This window comes from Vanessa cardui, chromosome 21 (genome assembly GCF_905220365.1).
Source record: "Vanessa cardui chromosome 21, ilVanCard2.1, whole genome shotgun sequence".
In the NCBI taxonomy this organism is placed as follows: Eukaryota; Metazoa; Arthropoda; class Insecta; order Lepidoptera; family Nymphalidae; genus Vanessa; species Vanessa cardui.
The window spans coordinates 11,303,191-11,321,045 of NC_061143.1; the positions used below are offsets into that span (position 1 = coordinate 11,303,191).

A 17,855-nucleotide genomic window follows, 5' to 3' on the forward strand; every position below is an offset into this window, starting at 1 on the left:
TCATCTATTTTTACGATTTATTCCAAACAGATTTTTATTCAAGAAATATCGGAGAATTAAGTATTTTTCTATTCAAACAATTAAACTACTTTAAATGATATTGCCAATACGGTCTTGTATTACTTTTCTAAGGTGTGGTAGATTTTATGAGGATTATTCAACTATCTTTGTCTATAGTTTAACTTTTCATATTATATATCTGGAGAATATATTATGGAGGCTCGATTCGACTAGAAATAAAGCAACACAACGTGATAAAAACGATATATTTAGATGAATTATTTATTTAATATCACCATACAACAAAAATGACATACGGCCAAATTATTCTTCCAAATATTATTTCAATAAAAACCGTCCCATATCTGAAAACAAAATTCATATCCAATCATCGGAGTATGGCAACACCAAATTATTGGAGATGAATTGTAACATATTAAAATTTTATAAAAAATCCCACCTCGAATCCCTGGGCTGTTAATTCGTAACATCTACAACAAATAAAAAAAAACAACTAAGAATTAACAATTTTTAATCGAACTTAATAGTTTACATTGATTATCTTTGTTAACAGTTTATGTTTTAATGAGAGACCATAGATTATAGATTATTTGGATATGTCTATTAAAAAAGTTGCTCAACTGAGGCATTGAAATAAAAAAATAATAAACAAAAAAAATATTTATTAATAACGTAACTCGTATTTAATAATAAAAAATTAATATACATATTTACAACAACAAAATATAAATACCAAATGAATCATACAAAGACATACATACACATGAGACTAGGCCACAAATGTATTAAACAATCCCTAGTAACTACAAGGTACCTTGCAATAGTAATTAACAAAAGTAATAATTGTAATATTAAGTCATTTTTTAAACGTGCATAATATCTTTAAATCTTTTCAGGATACCCACAAAGCTGAAATATCCTCAGGCATTTTTATAATAATATGTAGTATTGATTATCATATCTGAAACATTCTTTCAAACTGCCTACCGTATTAAAAAAAAAAAAACACTGCATGTCTTATAAAATTCCACCTATAAAGCTTTAATTTTTAAGTGTAGCAACACTTATTAGTAAATACTCAGCTATTTAAATCCGTAACTCCCATTGCGTTTAAATTGTTTTAAATCGGTAAATATTTGTAACTAGCATTGCAATTTATCATCTAATGTACTTATATATATGGAATAGTTTGCGGTGCATCGCTTATAACACGAATCTTAGAAAAACTTCTCGACTTAATCACTACTTAACTATCGATACTAAGATTTATCGCATCATCGGTCAAAGGAACCAGACGAGACGTTGCTTAAATTACGTCATAATCAAACGCACATTTAATTTATTTATAAATTTTCGATGTTTTACGAACATTCAGGATGTGCTCTTTTTATTTGTTATTTAAATAAGATAGGAATAATTTGACAATCGATTTATTAGTGATACCAGATCAAAAATTCACTATCAATCCATTTCAAGTATAATCAATACGAGAAATTAAATCTGATGTAAATTTATAGTATCAACTAGAATTTCGACTGTCCTCTTTATCCCCATACTTAAGAAAGAGACAGCAATATTTTAAATTTGGTCTTAAGAATGTAAAGTAACAAACTAATCCTTATTACAACAGTTAATAAAGTCTAGTTATTCGGGACAATTTCCTATTGTCGAATAGTAAATTAATCTTGGAACATGTCTATAAATAAAAAGTAATTACTAATAAACTGTATGAAAACTTCCATTTCAATTTAATACATTAAGTAAATACTTAAGTTCCTTGCTGTAAAATCAACATTCTTAATCATATTATGAAACAAATAAAAGGTCCTTGTAAGTGATTACTTGAATAACACACAGTACACTTGGATTTGAGCTCATTCCTCTGACCGGTGGTGTAATGTCACCTAACTTATACAATCAAATATAATGGATAGGCAATAAATATGCTACAAGATTTAAGAGAAAATAATTATCCACGCCGTCTCTACTATACTTTGAGCTTTTTTCATTAGTATCATATTATTCAATGCCTAATTTTCTAAACGATTAATATCCCTTGAAATATCGACCTTATTGCTTAAGTATAAAGTCGAAATTATTATTACATTTTCAATATGAATCAATACTTATACTAAATGCAGTATTTTTATGGGGAAACTTTTTTTTAAATATTTTGAACTAACTAAAGGCATTGATCCTAACTTATTAGCTCCCAACACAGGTATGCGATCTGTGACATTTAATCTACACATTAGCGTCATGTAACATGTTCAAAAGTCGTAATATTTGGATACTAAAAATTTAAGTCTAAAATCGAAAAAATTTAACTACATTTTATACACAATGTATGAAGATTACTTTAGAAATACTCACTGCAAAATATTCAGGCAAATCTTAACCACAGATAAAATATATTACGTAGACTAATATGTAGATTAATACAGTCGTTACAATCCATAGACAAATAACTCACTCGAGACGGGTGGTAGGTTGAATGGTATTCAACGAAGGTCCGGGTTGTCGTTGATCTGTTTCTTAATACGAACGAGCATCGTCGTGTACCACTGGTCGAGGCGCGATATGCTGTCGTACGTCTTAACCGCTTCGGTGAAAGCGTCGATGTTCTGGTCTTCCAGGTGCTCAATTAGCTCCTGGAATTGACATCTCATTTTATTACGAAATAGACGATCTGAAATATGATCCACCCTTAGATTAGGTTATTTAGGATTTTCTTCTTCATCTTCAGCATCTTAAGCAATGATTACGAATTCAAACCCAGTCAAGCATCACCAAGAATTTTAATGTGCTTAATTTGTGTGAGTCGAGGTGGCCCAGTGGTTAGAACGCGTGCATCTTAAACGATGATTGCGGGCTCAAACCCAGGCAAGCACCGCTGATTCATGTGCTTAATTTGTCTTTATAATTCATCTCGTGCTCGGCGGTGAAGGAAAACATCGTGAGGAAACCTGCATGTGACAAATGAAACTTCTATGAAAGAAGTTTTGCCACATGTGTATTCCACCAACCCGCATTGGAACAGCGTGGTGGAATATGTTCCAAGCCTTCTCCTTAAAGGGAGAGAAGGCCTTTAGCCCAGCAGTGGGAATTTACAGGCTGCTGTTGTTGTATACGAAATAGACGAGCAGAACTATGATCCACTTTTAGATTATTAAGGATTTTTTTATTCATCTTCAGCATCTTAACCAATGATTACGGGTACCACTGAATATTTACGTGCTTAATTTGTGTTTATTAATTATAACATATAATTGTTAATTTATCTTGTGTTCGACGGTGAAGAAAAATATCGTGAGGAAACCTGTATGTGTCACAGAATTCTTTGTGTACCATTCGCATTGGAGCAGCTTCTCCACTAAGGAGAAGGGCTTATCCGGCAGTGAGTGTGGGTACCTTGACGAGCTTGCACTTTTCCTTCGCGCCATCGCGAGGAAACCTGTATCTGTCTAATTTCATAGACATTGTCACTGTCCCAGAATTCTAAGTATACCATATGTTCCACCTTCTCCATTGGAGCAGCTTTTCCTTTAAGGAGGAGAAGGGCCTAGCCGGTAGTGAGAATTGTGGGTACCTTGACGAGCTTGCACTCCCGCGTGTCGGCGAAGGCGGGGTAGAGCGCGGCGTACTTGTCGAGAGCGTGCTGCGCGTTGAGCAGGTCGACGCAGAGGTGGCAGAGCGCCGCGCGGAACATGTACTCCTTCGCGCTGTACTTCAGCAGGCTGTTGTCCAGCGACGACTTCGCGATCTGCACGCGCACGTATAGTACGACACAAATTAGATGCAGCATCGGAAAACGCAATGGAATGAAAGTAAAAACCGATCACTGCCGATTTACACGACCAATAGAAATAACTCCCTATCGCGCCATTCGACGCTATTCGTCGCTATAGATTCACGCGTCAGAGAAAGCATGTGCATGCAAATCCACGCGTCAAATTGACGAATATATTAGGTCATGTGATATTACAAGTTATTACGTTTGTGCAAAGATCATATTCGCATGAGAAATAAATATTGATAATTTGGTATAGCGTACTCAATTCGGATGTGATCGGTTTTACGAATTTTGCCGATGCGACATCTAAGTTGTGTCGTACTATACACAGCCTGACGGTACTAACGACTGATGCTCACCTTACATCTGACGACGTACTACCTATCATACCCTTATATGTTAGTAGAATTAGCCCAGTCGTGACTACATCTAACGCTTTCTTTATATAACTATAATGACTTGTTACTGATCTACGATCCAGTCAGCTACCCATCATACCCTTACACGTTAGTAGAATTAGCCCAGTCGTGACTTCATCTAATGCTTTCTTTATATTATATGTAAGTATAATGCCTTGTTACAAGATATTTCTATGTTCCTACTTATTGTACCTTCATGAACAGCACAAAGCTTGTGTTGGGATTTATCAAAGCAGCGATTCCTAGTTTAATGTCGAGCTATTTTTGATTTGATCTGATTTGGTATTGACATTTAAAACCCGTACTACAAAATCATAAAGTACTTTTTTCGTTCGAAATATAAATACTGATATAGTGGTACCGAGGCTTACAAAGACCACTACCAGTTTTATTTTTCGAGACAGAATCATTACATACATATATCCAAAAAAATACCACAGCAATTCTTAAAAGAAAACTTAATACGACAAACACATATAAAACCTTCGAGTAGTAACTCGTCTTTTTATCCGAGGAGCTTACCTGTTCGTATATCTGTATGGCCTTGTCGTAGTGCTCCAACTGCGCGGCGTACTGGGCCAGCTTGAGCATGCACTTGTTGGCCGAGGATGTTGACTCCTCGCCGCGGAAGTAGTCGGCAGCCTGCTCGTAGTGCTGCATCGCACGGGCTATGTCCACGCACTCGGTCTCGTATAGCTCAGCTATGTTCTGAAAGAAAAAACAAACAAAAATATATTTCGGGACTTTTTTGTTTTGTATATGGCCCATAAGCCCATCATGGCCTGATGAAGTTGTCACTACCGCTCATAGACAGGCGATGTGACACGTTAACCATTCCAATCATCGCCAATACATCACTAACCTTGGTAACTAAACTAAGATGTTATGTCCCTTGTGCTTGTAGTTACACTGCCTCGCTCAGCCTTCGAACCGGAACACAACAATACCAAGCGATGTTGTTTGGTGGCAGAATATCTGATGAATGGGTGGTACCTAAACAGACGGGCTTGCAGAAAGCGCTACCCACCAAGTGTTCATAGAGATGCACCCATTTAAACAAAATTGTTAGATTTCCTAGTTAGATCAGTTATTTGTTTGAATACTATTGATCAGTAATTATAAACAAAAATACATTTCCTACGCGCAATCTTAAATCTATACATATAATAAATAATAATCAAATAAAAATATTAAATTAAACAAAACACCCATAATGAGCAACGTTTTGTCTTGTGCCGAATACATTCTATGATTTTACTTAGAAGATCTTAAATACCTGATGCTGTTTCGCTGCCACAGTAAACCGACCCATGTCAGTGTAGATTTCAATCGCTTTCAGTAAACACGAGACGGCCTCTGTAATGGAAAACAAAAATTAATTCAAGTCGTATACAAAATCTGAATTTTTAGAAAAGGAATACATTTTATAGTTCGCAAAATTAAGATATACCGCCTTTTTATTGAGAATTAGAGTATTTGTCTCGTTTTGAGAAACATGTATCAAAACTTAAAAGTTATTCAAAGAAAATAATATAGCCGTTCCTATATAGCCACGATAGGAGTAAACACAAATTAACGATCTTGACGTTAAATGACGAAGCGACGCGATAACGTTATTATTGAATAATCTATGATATTCATTATGGACTGGCGAAAATAACGGCGCTTTGAGTAACAAACAGTTCGGAAGATTTATTTACAACACAGATTGGTGGAACTCGCAAATGGGCCATGTGATAATTCACTTCTGGCGATAGATATAGTCGCTGTAAGAATTTTTAATTATTCCTTCTATCACAAATACCGAAAAAACCAATTTTCCAATTCATACTCCAAAAAGAGAACAATCCTAAATATTGGGGTAGAATATAATGCTGATTAGATGGTAACCCAGGCGGGTTTACACAAAGCTCTACCACCATTAGCTCAGCTCTATCAGTCATTTTAAAGAGAAATTATTCATTTCTATCTTATTAAACGATAAAAAAAATAATTAAATATACTGTGAAAGATAACATTTTGAAAAATAATTACCTCTAAAGAAAGATAAAGAGATCGAAGTAAGTAGTATCGATTTCACGCTATTATTGATTGTATAAAGCCTATGATTACAGTCAAACTTTATTTTTTAATTTTACTTTAATATATCAAAGGACAATTCAATCATAACTAAAAAGTCTCTTCTTTTTAATAAAGAATAGTAGCAATGGCCCAAATTATTAAGGAAATAAGTAGTATTCCTATTTACTGCTCTTATTAAGCATAACACTTGTGTTATAAGTGAAGATGACAATATCCCAAGGGCGTCACAATATATCCTGCGACTCTTTACATAACTATAAAACGGCCCTTAAACCATGGCGCTATTGACGCTTCCATCTTGTGAAAGTAACTCTGTCTGTCTGCCTGTTTGTTGCTTTTTGACATCTCGTCAAAATTCTAAGTTTCACCCGCACCACCTTGATGTCCGAAAATCCACAACAGCGCGATTTCTTAGACATTTTGCCTCGCACAACCACTTTGTGGAACCAGCTTTCGCCGGCGGTTTTTCCGAACCGATACGACATGGGAACCTTCAAGAAAAGAGCGTACATCTTTCTTAAAGGCCGGCAACGCACCTGCAAGCCCCCTGGTGTTGCAGATGTCCATGGGCGGTGGTAGTCACTTTCCATCAGGTGAGCCTCCTGCTCGTTTGCCACCTATGCCATAAAAAAATCCAAACCACTGAACTGAATTTGAGCAAGCTCCAAAGAAGGATTTAGCCTTTTTATCCCTAACACATTGCCTGATAACCAATCCATAAATCGCAAGCCGAGAAACGGGTAACAAATATCAAATATCTTCACTTAGTAAACTATACAAGAAAAGCGTCTAGACAGATCCGAATCATTAGACCAAAAATCCTTGAACACTTTTTGTTTCATGAGTCATTTCCAGACTGTTTTTAAACAAAACAGTGTTTTTCTAACAACACGTATATAATTGATAACAGAGATTACATAAAGTTAGTAATTAATGTGATAAGGATACCTGTTTATGCACAATATTAGTATCAAAATTGAGTAACGATTAGGTCATCAGCCTTGATATATACTCGATCATTACGTTTCAGACTTGCTTCTGCAATTTGCAAGTCAAACGAATATCGTAGAAGACAATAAACATTACGTCAGGCAATCTTTAAATACTTGTATAAAGTAAATTTCCTACTGCTAAGATAAGGCCTCCTCCTCCATTAAGGAGAGGGTTTGGAACATATTCCACCACGCTTTTCCAGTGGTGGAATGCACATGTGGCAGAATTTCGATGATATTAGACACATGCAGGTTTCCTAACGATGTTTTCCTTCACCGACGAGCACGAGATGAATTATAAACACAAATTAAGCACATATATGTATATAGTGGTGCTGGCCTGGGTTTGAGCCCGCAATCATCGGTTAAAACGCACGCGTTGTCCAATCATAATAAAATCAATTAGATATAAACTGTCTAAGCTCATACGTACAAATGAAACTATTGTATAATTAAATATAAGTAAACTTATAATTCAAATTCTCTTTTTACTAATAATTAAGTGATATACTACACGAACATAACCGCGTATATAAAAATACTCGTTTACTTACAACTCAAATATTATAACTTAAATGCAGACATGACTTAAATTGAAAAAGCAAAATTAACAAAAATACTGTAATATATATAGATAGAGAGTACAATAAAAAAAAAACAAGACCACTCGACGAAGAAGGTTATATATCTTATTATTGCTGAGGGTTGAACAACCTCATAGAGTATTATTTTGACAGATGGCCATTTAACATTGTGCCAAGAATACGTAATAATACGTGCATAGTTACGTACGTACATTTGTTAACCATACTGTCGTAATGTGTAATACGTTTTATTTGGAAAGTTACAGAATAAACTTGGGAGCCTTTGAGATGTGAAACATCTGACATCTAGTCTCGTAATAAGCATCATTAACATTATGTACCTTACAGGCAAGCTAATCGTTTAGTAACTATTATGTGGGCGATTCTACCAGGATTAGAAAGCGTTCAAATGCTTCTGTTGCCTAATAAAAAAAATGTTGTAGAAATTGTGTGCGAAACGTTATTATATATTATAGGGGGCAAACGAGCAGGAGGCTCACCTGATGGAAAGTGACTACCACCACTCATGGACATCTGCAACACCGGGGGGCTTGTAGGTGCCTTGCCGGCCTTTAAGGAACCCTTGGAAATTAAATGATCGCCTCCTGGCTATCTCTACAAAGAAAAACCAGCTGTTTCTTTCGCCGGTTCTGCTCTGGTCTGGGTGTTTCCTACCGAACCGGTGGTAGTGTTTAATTTGAGTATCATAAGTGTAATGCTTCTATATTGAATAAAGGGATTTGGGTTTGAGTTTATCTATGTAATAATGATAGAACTTTGTGTAAGTGCGACACACGCACTTTTTCCGTTACATTTATTGTTGTGTCCTATTTAGACCAATGTAAAAAGGCACTTAGACGCAACCTCAAAGTACACAAAGGAAGCTTTAAGTAAACGTGTAATGATGTGCACTAATGGTGGGGAATCTTGTAACTTCCAAGTGTCCTGTTACGTGCAACAGTGGGCAGACTAGTTGGCTCGATAAGCAATCTATATTAAAATTATAAATGTGAAAATCTGTGTATATGTCTGTCTGTCGCTTTTTCACGACCAAACCGCTGAACCGAATTTGATAAAATTTGGTATGATGCAAACTTAATCTCCAAGAAAGGACATAGACAATTTTTTTTGCCTGACACATGACAACAAACACCTTAAAAGGCGAGCAAAGCTGGGGACGACTACTAGTTACAAATATTTCATATCATCTATACATATAATAAAATAGGTGTGTCTGTTTGTAATATTAAAATAACCGCTTATTACTAAATGCACACGGTATGTATGTACACGGTACATATACACAAATATATTTTTTTTTACAATTTTTGTCCGTCTGTCTGTCTGTTCCGACTAATCTCTGAAATGGATGGGGCGATTTTGACGGAACTCTAACTGGTAGATAACTGATGTAATAAGGAGTTACTTAAGCTAAAATAATATTTTTTGTAAAATTGAAACGCGCACGAAGCTGTGACCGAAAGCTAGTGGAAAAGAATATCATTACATAAAATGCTATACCTTTTGTACTATAATTTTAAGTGTGACAGTGTTTGTGTTAAGGGCCTGGGTCTGACCCTTAATGGTATTAACGATAGACGATAAAGCTGGAATTGTCTATCATTAGGTTTATTTCGACATCACCCTAATTAAATGCGCCATGTGAAATGTATCTACAGTACCTTTGTTACAGCGTCTAATTACATCATTCTGCAGAAAGAAAATCTTTGAAACTTGCGAAAATAAACTTTCTAATATTATAAATGAGAATGTTTGTTTACAACAAGTAGTGACGTCATTATCTAGATTATTATCTAGATAATGACGATTAGGTAATAAATTAGATAGTAAATCTTTAAAAATTACGATATACAAAACCAAAATAATATTATGCATACGTAAGATACTCCTAACTTTACTACCACCAACAAAAAGTCGCTGAACTTATGCCCAAACTTTTCGAGGACGAACGAAGACAGGGCCTTAAACTATATAAAGGAATAGCCCGTATCACTGCTCATCAAGGGTCTCCGGTCTCAACAGATAATTTCGCTTATTTTAGCACGCTCAACGCAAGTGGATTTTTGGAGTCAAATGTGGAATAACATCCAATACATCCAAGTGTCCTCACGATATTTTCCTTCGCTGCCGAATACGATAAACATTTAAAAGCAAAAGAAAACTTAGCGGTGCTTATATTACGAATCACATGTTACGCTAGGGAGCTATCTCATCTAATCATTAATATACCACTGGGGAAGCCTTATCAAGATACAATAAGAATTTAATTATATATGTAGACCAAAATTAAAACCAGCTTCTTAGGAATTGTGGCAGCATACTAACAGCATTCATTATTATTAATTAATTATGAAGCCGAGATAGCCTAGTAGTTAGAACGCGTAACTCTTAACCGGTGATTGCGAGTTCAAATCCAGGCAAGCACCACTAAATTTTCATTTGCTTAATTTGTGTTCATAATTCATCTCGAATTCGATGGTGATGGAAAACATCGTGAGGAAACTTGCATGTATCTAATTTCAACAAAAATCTTGCCTAATGTGAAACCACAACCCGCATTTGGAGAAGCGTGCTGGAATTTGCTCCTAAACTTCTCCTCAAAAGTATAAGAGCCCTTATCCCAGCAGTGGGATATATTTACAAACTGTTACTATCATAATTAATTATGGTAATAGGCTATTTGACTGGTTTTTAAAATCCATTTTATGTTATTTAGTAGAGGTTAAGGAAGCCAGTAAAAGTAGATTTTTTTATTCCTAGTACATATTTTCCAAAAAAAATCTCATATTAAAAATTCCATATTTAAATAACTACACTATGGCGCTGCAATGGGGTCGGTAATGTCACTTTGCTGTATTTTAATCTGTGGTAAATATAGTAGAAAAGCAAGGTTTACAAGAAAGTGACTTCATCATAAGCCCGGCCAGTTTTTTGTCACGTGACAAACGTTTGAAAAAATGCATTTTTATTTATTGATTTTTGAATAAATTAAGTATTATTTTCAAATTTTTTTAGTAAATAAACTCTTAATATACACTGATTACAATAATTCACAATTTATTTTTCGCATTGTCAAATAGCCTATTCTGATTGAATATACTCTTGTCGCCATTGAGCAATACATTGTATACAGAGTCTAAATCTTTGTATACAAAGTGTTTGATATTTATTGCAATAGTCCTCATGATGGCGTCCAGAAAGATTAACAAAATATACTATATTACTACTATTTATAAAATAAAACCTTCTTGACTTTATAGTTTTGGCAATGCCTTAATAGTAAGCCAGGAGAAACGATCGCATACGTACGTTTAGATTACTTAAGCTCACCGAATATATGTGAGTTACGTAATATGTTGTTATCTACTAAAATTTCAGTGGACACTCCAAAAGCTCTTTACTAATACGGATTATACTTGTTACTCTTATGTGCATACATTAAAGTCAATAGTGATTGTTTCGCTGATCTAGTCCTGCATATATCTAGGTTACTTGGCTGTTTCACGTCACACATTCTAGAGCCAAAAAGGCGTACTTAGTTCTGTTATGTTACGCTTAAAATGTGAATAAGGCAACGTAGCTATAGGCACAAAGGTCATTAAATATTAGTTATCAATGTTGGCGGTACATTTTGATGTTATGGGATGTTTTTACAGCGCCAATGTATATTCATTGGGCGATGGTGTTCCACTTTACTATACATTATAAAACATGGAGCATACTGTCATAATGTGTATTAAGTTTTATTAAGGCTATTCAAAAGTGATTTGATTTACCAAAAACGTTTTGAGTAGCCTGAAGTTTGGAACACTGCATTGCTCTTGGATATTACCTAGGAAAGCACTTAAAACGATTGACACCAACAGTAAACATTCTCCAATCGCATCGAATAGTCTTCCAATATTTCTTATTAGTTTTGGAATCCACAGCTAAATCAATTTGCCACGAGACCCAGGAACCGGACAGTTTTAATAATAATTGTTAATAATAATTATCGAACATTATCAGTAATATATTAGTATTACTAAACGAATTATAGTAACATTATTAACAAAGAAATTACGCAAACTTCAATAGCGATTATAATGCATGAATTGATTTTTAGTTTTAAATTTTATGGCTCATTGTTATGGAAGGGCATTTTAAAATATTTAATTGAAGTTTAGTATGTAAATTACAAGCTTTTCAGTTTACACACGCTACGATCGACGCAAAGTTCACGAGAAAATACGCACAAATACATACATGAGCTTTTGAAACATATTCAAATACCGACATTTATTGGTTACTTAACATTCTCCGGTATAGATTTGACACGTTAAATCTTTAAAAAATTTCGTAATGCCTAACTGAAAAATTACTAAATCAATTTACATTTACCAGACGATACATGTTTCGGAAACGGTTTCGTAAATGATAAAGATTAATTCGTAATATAAAGTAATTTGTTTTTTAAATGAATATATTTGATTACCATGAAAATAAGATATTTATTATTACACAAATTGAACAATTTTATATATTTTTAGAGTACTAATAGTTGTCACAACTAAATAGGACAAGGAAAATTATATATAAGAAGAACTTCATCAATAAAAGATAAAAATATTCCTGATTTATGTAATTCCCTGAGTTTAAGCGCCGGTTCTTCTCAGGTCTGAGGTAATATATTCCGAACCGGTGGTACATTTTCAACAATCAATAAGAAAATGTAAACATTTCCATTTTGAATAAAGGTTTTTGCCTTTGACTTTGAAAACATATTTGTTAATAACCTATGCTATCACACATTCGTAGAAAAGTTTTCAAACATCTATACACATTTGTTAACATATAATATTAATTGGATATCAAGTAACAACACTTACCATTGGGATCACTCTTTTTGTAGCAATTGGAGGCATCGACAAAGTTAGTTGCGGCATCATGACGAACACCAGCCTTCAGATGCAGCTGCGCCGCAGTGCAGAAAGCCTGCCCTGCTTGCGGCCACTTCTTGGCCATCTTAAAGAGATTTGCTGCTCTGAGGTAGCAGTCGACCGCTTCTTCGAGTTTGGAAGATCCTCTATCAAAAAAAACGTTGTGACGTTTAGATCAAGTTCATCAAATAATTTACTAGCTTTCCAACGCATCAATTAATGTGTGAAATTTATTAATAAATGGAACGGTTTGTTGAACCTGATTATGAAATATGCAAACCCTGCATGAAAATTAGCAATCAGAATGACTAAACATTTTTCTCTTATATATAATGTGTAAATTACCTAATACTAATAAAGATAGCTAATACTAATAAGAAAAATTACTCTTTAATAGTGGAAAAATACTGCAAATAATATAATATATAATAGATATATGTTGTAATATAAATTGTAAAGTTTATTTTATTTTATTTTAAGTAAAGTTTCTTTTTAATTTTATTTCAAACAAATGTTCAATCCCGAGTATGTCAGACAATCCTTAGTAGCACACCTCATAAAATGAGATAGAATGATCTCTTGGTGTAGTAGAAATTGATATCTCTATCTCAATATAGGTTCATATATAGGTCATGCACCTCTAGACTTGTATGTAGATAGCCTATAAATGTGAGGGGCTGTTTTTTTTTAAAAACATTATTGTATGCATTAAATTCAATTGGCACACACAACAAGCAGCAATCCTAGATGTATATGTAATACATGTGCATTATCAAATTATAATAAAGACTGTAATAAAAATATACAACTATATTCTGAGACTTCACTAATACAGAATTCAAATAAAGATTATAGCCATGATATTTTTGATCAAAATTTTGAAAGACTTTTTAACCTTAGTTTTAGATTTCTATAGAAAGCTACTGCAGTTGATGTCAATATAATCTTTTCTTTTATGAAGGAATCGCCAAAAGGTTTCAGTTAATCTCAAATATTACGAACTAAAGCTTTAGGTTCTAGAAAATATTATGTAGAAAATGTAACACTGATATAAAAATTTCAGTCTGTGAAAATTGAATATCTCGACTTTTGTACCTTGATCATTGTCGTAATTTTTTGCTTATAATCTTTTAGAACTGGAACCTGGCCTTATTATTGACTCATTTAGTATTACACTTTGATGACTTTGCAAAGTTTATACAACTTTTACAAGTGTTTCAAATTGTAAAATACGATAGTTGACTGGGTTCGTAAAACAATAAAATAGAGTATAATGATCAATAGAGGTAATATTAGCAAAATAATAGGAAACTCATTGTCCTCACCCGAATAATGAACCGAGGAACGATTTCGACGAATTTAACTTTTTCTCCGCCTCCGCAATTAACTGCATCGCTTTTTGCTCATTGTCTCCCATTTTGGGGCTTTTAACACTACTAGTTACAAAAATTTAACAATTCCTTGAACGATATTAATAATTTATTGACAAAATGTCGTCACTCCTCCCGACCGAAAAATCCCGTCGCTGTCATCGATTTGTGCAATTTGTGTTGCCATCTAAAAATGTAGGCTTAAAATTTTTACCGTTATAAGGACTGATCTACATATGCAGCTAGTCGTTGATGATATTTTTTTTTAGAAAAATGTTATGCACTCTTTGCTATAAAATAAATCATGCGATTCATTTTCACAGTATATAAATGATACCAACAATAGGTCTGGATTGAAATATTTTGAGCGCGCATACTGAACTATACCCTGGGTGGCCACCAATTAAAAAGCAAGAAACATACCAACATTAACAAGTTAACATGTTTATTAATCTATTCTTATATATAAAGAGTTAAAAATTAATATAAAAGATTCATGAAGAGTTAAAAGATTTTGTGACATAAGTAGCCATATGGGCCACCCGATGGTAAGTTGTCACCGCCACCTTTAGACATGGCGTTGAATAAATATTAACTATTTATAATTTGTTGTATCATCAATGAACCTGTGAATATTATCTGCCTGTACTACTTACACTACAGTACACTGGTTTACGCAGTCTTCAAAACGGTCATATCAACAAAGCTATGTATTTTAATATGGCAGAAGAATATGTAATGCGTTAATATTTATACTAATTTAAATCAATTATTCAATAACCTGAAAAATTTTTCAGTTTATTTGAAAAATAATACGGACTACGTTACCTCTGCCGATCTCGGCAGATGATTGTGACTGTGCCTTTTCAAATGACTATGAAAGCAAAACTAATTGTGTATTTTCAATCGTTTCAAAGGTATTTTTGTGGCTTTTACTACAAGCGTATATTCCGAGATTATTAAGCCAATGATACATAGCATGGTGATAGACAAGATAGAGATTGAACGGTGCCGACGAGATTACATTAATTTAATTTTGAAGGAATAATAGTGGTAGACTCTTTGCAAACCAATAACCTATGACAACATAATAATAAGTAATTAGTACAGTACTCCTCGGCACGGCGCGTATTGTGAGGAAGTTCCTCTTGCTGGAGCCCTGACCACCGGTGGCTTGGACCCTGTTCCCGCCACTGGTTGGCCTCTGTATTTTATATTTTTAAATATATTTAAATGTAATTATATTTGAATGAAAATAAATAAAAAGAGTAATTAGTTAATTAATACAAATATTGAATTTTTAAAATGTTTTTTTGTACTAATCAGTCTAAAACATAGCTGCTAACTGCTGGACCGAAAAATATAGATGTTTGATTTAATGTAAATTGAAAGATAATTTTGAATTTACGGATCCAATAGGCTAAGCCGACATAGCAAAAAGTATATATTTTAAGGAATAAATCAGTAGTTCATTAAATATAACGATTATTTCACCAGTTTCGATGAACATTTATTTGTAAGTTAAAGTTTCAATTAGAAGTCCCTTTAGTAAGACCAAGCTCTGTGATAATTGGTTGATTATAGACAAAAGCTCTGAAGGTTAGGAAAAAAGAGGATTTGACTAAAAACATAAGATAGGATGGGGGAGATCGGTAAAAATGTCTAATAACAAGGAAAGACTTATAAGGCGACTACAGAATTCGGACATTAAGTTTGAAGGGGGCCAAAGAAGGCGATGGGCAAACTATAATGATTTTACCACAAATCGGTCGTAAAAAAAACTTACGTTCATTTATAGCAGATAGTTAACACATTTAACTGACAGATCGATTATTCTGTAGCAATTATGTCGTTTTGAATCAGTTTTTCCGAAACAGCTTGATTAATTGGATACAGACAAATAGTCTATATTCCAAATGATTACGAATTATTATATTTCACTACTGTATATTGAACTACTGTTTAAGAAAATAGTGGGTGACTCTAGCGGAAACTGCTCTAAAAACGATAGAAAACAGTGACGAGTTTCGTTCAGTTAGTCATCGAACATAATGCTCTCGGGTAAAAGCAACTGTTTAAGTCTTATTCAGCGTTAAAGATATTGCAAAGTAAAGTTTAATCGCGATGTTATGTTTTGGACAGATGAAGATTTGAGAACAGTACAATTCTATCAGCATATTAAAGAATATTACAGAATTGTTTTAGAGACAGTTTGAGGTCATGCTGTAAAGCAGTGAGCTCATGACTAAACGTTATGGGAGACTATTCCTGGCGATTCTGTGGGGAAGAATATTATTTTGATGTTTAACAGAAATCGGCAGCAGATTATATATGAAAATGAATTACATTCGGAAAGAGCAGTTTCTGTCTGAGTAACGGAAGAACATTATCATATGTTTTGTAGATTCAGAAGGACTACAATGTTAGTAAACCCCAGAAACCATAAAAAAAATCTTTTTTTCTATTTTGTTTTAAATGAATATGAAAAACAGATATATCACAAAAACGTGTCAACCAAAGCTAACGCAAGCTGAAAAGTATGAATTTTTATTTTGTGTTTTGGTTCTTCTTTTCATTCCTCATACATAGTGTTGCCATTTGTCTGGAACCTGAGTTATACCTATCTACATTGAAATAACAATACCGAACGTCATATAGGCTGATGTACTGAAGCGCCATACGAATTCCAGCAAGGTATAAACTACGAAGTATAAATGGCCCTTGGTGGTAGGGCTTTGCGCAAGCCCGTCTAGGTAGGTACCACCCACTCATCAGTTATTCTACCGCCAAATAACAGTACTCAGTATTGTTGTGTTCCGGTTTGAAGGGTGAGTGAGCCAGTGTAACTACAGGCACAAGGGACATAACATCTCAGTTCCCAAGGTTGGTGTACATTGACGATGTAAGGAATAGTTAATATTTCTTACAGCGTCATTGTCTATGGGTGATGGTGACCACTTACCATCAGGTGGCCTCGTCCGCCAACCTATAACATAAATAAAATCTTCTATATGAAAAAATACCCTTAAGTGCCAACTATTACGGTGATCGCCCTAGCGGTGTAATAATAATTATTATATAATATACACACTAAAGTTTAAATATTATGATATTCAAAATAAACGGTTAAAATTACAGTAACCGTCATGTTTATGTTTTAAAATAACAACACTTTATATTATCTATATAAATTAGCATATTGTATGTGGAGGTTAGAAAAAAAGAGGTGGTATAAAAATAAAATTGCCAGTTTATTTTTAATTTAGTGTATTATAATACATAATTAACCGCTTCTATTACGGTCCAACAACACACACATTTTAAGCTTTATATGGATTGTTTTCTACAAACAATAAATGATTACTTTCACTTTTATAAAAAATAAATAACATAATACCAATATTAATAATAGTACGGAATTAATTTTGACCATTGATGTACACTTAAGTCATACAATTATATATCTTTACATATGATTTTTTTATGGAAATGGACAATTAGAAAACAATCCATTTTTAACAAAAATATATATTTCGTATATAGGGGTATATACTTACTAACAATTATAGGAGTATATGTTGAATACCTCTTGAGTAAATGGTAACTCCACTTAGATAATTAGACGAATAACTTTTCCAATTATCTAAGTAAAGA

The 17,855-nt window shown here is 33.7% G+C and overlaps 1 protein-coding gene across 1 annotated transcript; it reads right to left on the reverse strand.

Annotated features, from left to right (window-relative positions):
* Positions 1–515: 515 nt before the first annotated feature.
* LOC124538762 (alpha-soluble NSF attachment protein) lies at positions 516–14,377 on the reverse strand. Its single transcript, XM_047115942.1, has 6 exons — positions 14,157–14,377; positions 12,781–12,977; positions 5,510–5,589; positions 4,756–4,941; positions 3,611–3,784; positions 516–2,672 (listed from the first exon to the last, which is right to left on the reverse strand). Exons 1-6 carry the CDS (start codon positions 14,246–14,248, stop codon positions 2,523–2,525), a joined length of 879 nt encoding a protein of 292 aa, XP_046971898.1. The 5' UTR covers positions 14,249–14,377; the 3' UTR covers positions 516–2,522.
* Between the last annotated feature and the right edge of the window lie 3,478 nt (positions 14,378–17,855).

Bases quoted from the DNA above. Each gene is read 5' to 3' on its own strand.
- LOC124538762 (XM_047115942.1), bottom strand. From the start codon at position 14,248: ATGGGAGACAATGAGCAAAAAGCGATGCAGTTAATTGCGGAGGCGGAG. The intron at 4,942-5,509 runs GTATTTAAGATC...TTTTTCTTTCAG, and splicing joins TGGCAGCGAAACAGCATCAG to AACATAGCTGAGCTATACGA. The intron at 2,673-3,610 runs GTACCCACAATT...TGTCAATTCCAG, and splicing joins GGGAGTGCAAGCTCGTCAAG to GAGCTAATTGAGCACCTGGA.